The 6,091-nt window shown below is 38.4% G+C and overlaps 1 protein-coding gene across 4 annotated transcripts in view; it reads right to left on the reverse strand.

Annotated features, from left to right (window-relative positions):
- tprb (translocated promoter region b, nuclear basket protein) overlaps positions 1 to 5,730 on the reverse strand; it is a 48,364-nt gene extending 42,634 nt beyond the window's left edge. For all 4 annotated transcript variants that reach the window (XM_057841350.1, XM_057841351.1, XM_057841349.1 and 1 more), the window contains exons 1-5: positions 5,567 to 5,730; positions 5,184 to 5,288; positions 5,039 to 5,112; positions 1,398 to 1,494; positions 91 to 194 (exon numbers count right to left, since the gene is read on the reverse strand). In XM_057841350.1, the coding sequence (XP_057697333.1) occupies positions 91 to 194; positions 1,398 to 1,494; positions 5,039 to 5,112; positions 5,184 to 5,288; positions 5,567 to 5,717 (531 nt within the window). In that variant the 5' untranslated portion in view covers positions 5,718 to 5,730. The remainder of the gene's footprint in view (positions 1 to 90; positions 195 to 1,397; positions 1,495 to 5,038; positions 5,113 to 5,183; positions 5,289 to 5,566) is intronic.
- Between the last annotated feature and the right edge of the window lie 361 nt (positions 5,731 to 6,091).

The raw sequence follows: 6,091 nt of genomic DNA on the forward strand, positions 1-6,091 counted from the left end.
TTTTACATTATAATATGAAGTAGTATGTGAAATCAATTGTTTAGGATTGTGATTATTAACTAAATATGAAGCAAATATACTCTTACTCACTTTGATGTTGACTTCCGCTGCCTCAAGTTCATCTAGCCTCAGCTGCTGAGAAATTTTGGAAGCACTAATCTCCACCAACTTGTCACTCATCTGCCTTAAGTCATCTAGTGGAACAACAGATAAAATATGTACTTTTAGGATGCAAGTGAAACATTACATTACACACATATATATATATATATATAAACACTAGGGCTGTCAAACGATCAAAATTTTTAATCGAGTTAATCACAGCTTAAAAATTAATTAATCGTAATTAATCGCAATTCAAACCATCTCTAAAATACTGTATGCCATATTTTTCTGTAAATTATTGTTGGAATGGAAAGATAAGACAAGACGCATGTATACATTCAATATACTTTACATAAGTACTTTATTTGTTTATTGTAACAAATCCACAAGATGGCATTAACATTATAAACACTGTTTCTGTGAACGGGATCCACGGATAGAAAGACTTGTAATTCTTAAAAGATAAATGTGAGTACAAGTTATAGTCATTTTAATAGTTTGTATATTGCGACTAAATATAGCCATCTAGTGTATTTATTGAGCTAAACGAAATGTTTGAACAGAGTTTGACCAACGTCTGAGACTGAGTATTATTTTGCATAGCTATTTTGATTGGGAATGTCAGTTCTCTTTGCATTGAGCACTTTTCTTTTTGTGAACATTATTTTTTTTTTGTGAGATGGAAATATTGTTTTTGTTGTGCTTTCACTAAATGATACTGTAGCAACTTAACTGTTCTTAACTGCCCAAATGCATGATGGGAAGTTGGGCAACCATGACTGTCAGTGGTGGCTGCAAATGGTATATCTTATCTGTGTTATGTTTAATACAGGGTGCTAAGAAAAAGATCATCTCCTGTCATTCTTCCCCACATCGCTCGCCACAATATTTATAAAAGTTGTGCAAGAGATGCAAAAATTTATACCAATAAATAGCGGGGCTCCAATGAATGCCTTTATCCACTCCACTCGCTTGTCTCTGCCTCTTTGCTCTCAATATACATAAAACGGCGCCATTGTAGTCTGTTCGCGGTAATGCGTGAGTGGGTCGTTCCTTGCATGTGTTACATGCGCTAAATATTTTAACGTGATTAATTAAAAAATTTAATTACCACTCGTTATCGCGATAATTTTGAAAGCCCTAATAAACACATTTTTTTTTTTTTTACAACGATAGATGTAAGGGACAAATGTAGCTAAATGGCATAGGACAGGTGCCAAGCAGCCAAATTATATAAAAGAAAGAAAATTACGTATAAAAGAAAGAAATTGATTGAATTAAAGTGCCCTTACCATTTAAATGCTGCAGTTCCAAGCTTCTCCGCTCAAGTGTTCGCACCAGTTCAAGCTTTTGTGTCTCGAGTTCTTCCTTAGTTTTTGAAAGCGTTGTCTAAAAGTGAGTTAATGAACATGATTGAGCAGACTTTTTGTGGTATAATGTATGCATAATGTGGAATCAGAATGGATTAAAATCTATTTCTTCATTTTCTGTAGGCTAACTAAAGGCTTAATTAAGCCGGAGTTACATAGGATCCGTCACAGATCAGATGCATCCGTTATCCTTCTGACATGTGCTTGCATCACCCACAGGATGTAAATGGAAGAGTTGCGTCGAGCAGTTTAGCGCTTGAGGTATTATCGACATTTCACATGAGATCACAGCGAGACATTGCAGGAGATTGCCCATGTATAGAAACCTACACTGCATAGAAACGTACATACAAACACTGCTACAAACCATCGACGGTGTATCACATCTCATGCAAAAATTCTTCCCTAAACGCCCTTCCTGGTGACAAAAATATAGTTTGTTGGCAATGCTCTTTCGTTCTCTTTATTGGATGTTGGATGTTGCGCTACCAGCTCGTCTGCTCTGTTCTAGTTTGTCGCACTATCACGTGCTTTGCATTCAAACGGCATCATTTAAACAGATTTAATCTAATAATGAACAATTAATCAATACCACCTACTCCCAGTGCTTCTTTTATATTCCTAAGTCTGTCAGTATGAATGGATGGAAAAAGTGGTTTTGGATGTCCAATACCATTGTCCAATACCATATGATACACACATCCTTTGTAAATGAAATACAAAATAATGCCACAAAAGAAGCACGTGTTTTGAATGTTATGTTGATGAATTTAATTGTTCATTATAAAATTAAATAGCCTAAATGATGCTGCCGGTTAGATGCATATCTGTAAATATTTTCACCTTTCAGAGAGAAACCAGGAATGTTTAAGACGGAACATTCAGCAGACAAGAGTTACATTCCAATTGCCCTGATGTCGCCTGCACAGGGTATACGGCCATCTAAACTCATTTGCTCCCCAAAACGTATAAATACTTTCTATTTTTAATTGTTTTAGTGTCCCGAAGAAGTATTTATACGTCTTTTACGTTTTTGTTTTTTTTCCCCAAAAAAGACATCTCTGGGTTCTGATTCAATTTAGCACCAAAGCACAAAGCTGAAAATCCATTTTACAGCAATAAAACTGGCCACTGGAGGGCAGTAACGCATTTGGTAAGACCCGCAACCTGATTCAAAGGCAACGAACGGCCAAGCCGCACGGCCGGGCGCCAGCGGAAGACGACCGTATTGATGCCAGGCGGCGGACGACCGAGCAGAACAATCGGTAGGACGCCCGGGATGCCAGGCGCTGGACGACCGAGCAGAACGACCAGGACCACTAGTGCAGCGGACAATACCTGTGAGTCCGTGCTGCTCGCGAGCAGAGCCCTCAGAGACTCAAAAAAATTCACCTTTATGAGATAGACGGCGATGAGGGAAAAGTTTAATCGGCTCTCGCGGACAAAACAGCGTCAACTTTCAGTTAGTTATGTGTAAATAAATTGTTATTTTGCTATCAAAAGCTCTATTTGTCTTGTTAAATTTTGTAAAAGGAAAACATTCAGATGTTTGGGATGTAATTAAAGCAAAAAATAGTTGTGTAGAAGTCAAAGTTATGTTTGAAATGTATGCTTTCACAGAAAGCTCAATTTCTCCGTTTTTTCATCAGAAATTAGAAAATTGCTCAAACAAAGCTATTTTCTAATGCTGATTTGCTGAAAAAGATATGAACTAACTTTTTTTTCTGCTGAAAGGAGAGAGTCTAATCTCTCTTTTGGTGGGTTCCATGTATATAGCAATAGAACAGAATTTTCTGTGGGCCTTGCAAAATCAGTCAAAATCCAGTAAAACGGCCGGGAGCGAAGGGCCTTGCTCCGGTGAAAATGGCTGAGAGTGAATGAGTTAAGGGAGTTTCCAAGCCGCAGGGAACATTTCAAACAGAACTGCGTGGGGTCTAGGGAATAAGTGAAAAACTGTTGTCCACTTTCCAGAAGTTTACGTTCAATAAGAATATTTTGTCTTTACATATTTTAATGTTACATTATACGCATTAGGATAAAAAGTCAAAAGGTCATGAGTACTGCGTGAGCAAAGTTTTATTTTGTAATGCAAGGATTTGTTTTCTTTTGTTGAAGACCAGAGAAAGTGGGGAACACACTGATGACGTTGCAGGGTGTTCCAAACAGAGGAGTTTTGACGTCATAGGCTATTCCCTGAGCAGCGATCAGCAAGTAGGGAACCAATAGTACACTATGGATGGGAACACTGCTGAGTTGGTGGCAAACAGTGACAAGTGCTTGTTTTGATTGTCGCACATTCTATGAAGCGAATGAATGAGCATTGCCGGGCAACTTATTTTTGTCACCTGGGGAGGCATTTAGGGAACAATGGTTTGGATGCAATGTGGGTGGCGCTCATTCAATGTCTTGCAGTAATCTCGTGTTAAATGTCAATAATATCTTAAGAGCTTATCAGGAGCTCTATGCAGACTAGAGCTGGGAATCTTTGGGCACCTAACGATTCGGTTACGATTCAGAGGCTCCGATTCGATTATAAAACGATTATTGATGCACCCCCCTCCTTTTTTTTTTTTTTTTTTTTAAATGTTTTGTACATTAGTTCCAAAATTGTTCAAAAATACTCTCAGGCTAAACCAAACTACTATTTCAGTATCAAGTTAACATATAGCAGTAAACAAATATACAAAAATAACATTAAATAAAAAACTCCAGTCCCCATTCTGTATCAGCAGCTTTAGACTACATTCAATTAATTTAATGTTGTGAATCAACCGTTAAAGTTGTTAAAATTGCTCCCGTTATTCCATAATTTCCCTTTTGTCTACTTTCGACATGTGAAAGTTTTTAAATTATTTTAATGATAGATTCAAGTCAATATTTTACCGATTTAGGAGTATCTTAGATAAAAAGTTAATTAGGTTCGCTTGGAAGGTTCGCTACAACAGCCTTGCAGGGAAGTGTACTGCTTTAAGATGGCGGCCGTTTACTAACGCCCGCATCTACCTTTTTGTAGATGTGCTGCTAACGCTACCGAATCTATATTGCATCTAGTCTTATATAAATGATATCTACCGTAACATTATGTGGATGTACTTTGTAGCAGCTTTTCGGCAGCAGTCAGGTATGTTGTTGTGTTTTTTTATCTCGTGGCATGAGTTGAGTTAGAGCCGTGAGTTGAGCATTGGCATTACCCGAGGGCCAGGTAATGAGAAGCATGATGTTTAGCTACTCTCGCTTCGGTCCTCATTGCGTCCCGAAGACCGCACGGCGCACTGAGTGTGTTGTACTTCCGCTTTATTTCGCATATTTCAATAATCGGAATTTGGATGTTTGTGAATCGTTCTCGAATCTTCCACGGCCGAATCGTGAATAATCTAAGAATCGGAAATTTTGCACACCTCTAATGCAGACCTTCTTTGGCATCCTTTGGGCGATGTATGCATGTGTTGCTGATGCAGCTGCCATCCAGATGAAGGAGTGTAAGCATTATGTGCGTGGTCTAAGTCAGTAACTAGTCAAGAACATGATCCTAATTGGTTTTTTTTTGTGTGTGTTTTTTTTACCTGTTCTGACAACAACTTCTCTTGAGCATTTTCATATTGTTGATTCTCCTCACGGACACTTTTGAGCTCATCAGCTGAAACAAGGCAAAAACGACTTAACATTAAATGCAATGGATATTATTTGAAGTTTGCAGAATTCCGTTACCAATTTTCTCCAGCTCCTCTTTGACTTGACTGTGCTCTTGCTTCTGTCTGAGAAAATCTTCTTGACACTGAGCCAGCTCTTTCACCTTGTCAAAGAAATGTTGCTCTGGGAGAGAAGCAGCACGTCAGTATATTTACGTTCGCTTACTGTGGAAATGGTTAGCGTCTTTACTAACAGATTGCACTATCATGACGACTCAGGATGAATCACAAAAGCAGTTGAAATATCATAAACACCATGAAAAACAGCATGAACTATCGTTAAGCGATATTAAAACTTGGAATTGCTCACAACGGTAACGATCTGTTAACCCAATGCGCGCATTGCAAGCCAAGCGAGGATTTTAGCAACATTAGCTAGCGAAATAACAGTTCATAGCTTACCACTATCAACTCTGAATTGTTCCCGTTGGGCTTTAAGAGTGTCTATTTCATAAAGTTGATCGGAAAGAATCTTGTCGAGTTTGTTTTGGGCCTCTTTTGATAACTTGGACAGCTCAGAGCTGTCCAAGCCTAACAACAAGAGTGCCGCCATTTTTTCCAAGGGTGACACGCATGCGCAGAGTTGCCAAATATGGCTGCCCGTATACTGAACTGGTGCATTGTGGGAGATGTGTTTTTACATGGTAAATTGACGCATTCCCTACATAACACGTAAAATGAGGGAGTTTTATTGCGCATATTGTGTTGGTTTCTTTGTCATTGTTAAACAGTTGCCCAGACATTTATAATTGGCCTGTTGTGTTTTCGCACGTTTTCGTGAGTTAGATAGAAACCACCAGCAGATGATGCTAAAGGGTCTAAAAGTGAGGTTGCACGCTTTGTGGAGTACAATGAGTTCAGAATTATGTTTTTACACTAAAACTATTATTATCCCTGAAAGACCTGCAACATGAAATAATTATCAGA

This window comes from Corythoichthys intestinalis, chromosome 7 (genome assembly GCF_030265065.1).
Source record: "Corythoichthys intestinalis isolate RoL2023-P3 chromosome 7, ASM3026506v1, whole genome shotgun sequence".
NCBI classification, from domain to species: Eukaryota; Metazoa; Chordata; class Actinopteri; order Syngnathiformes; family Syngnathidae; genus Corythoichthys; species Corythoichthys intestinalis.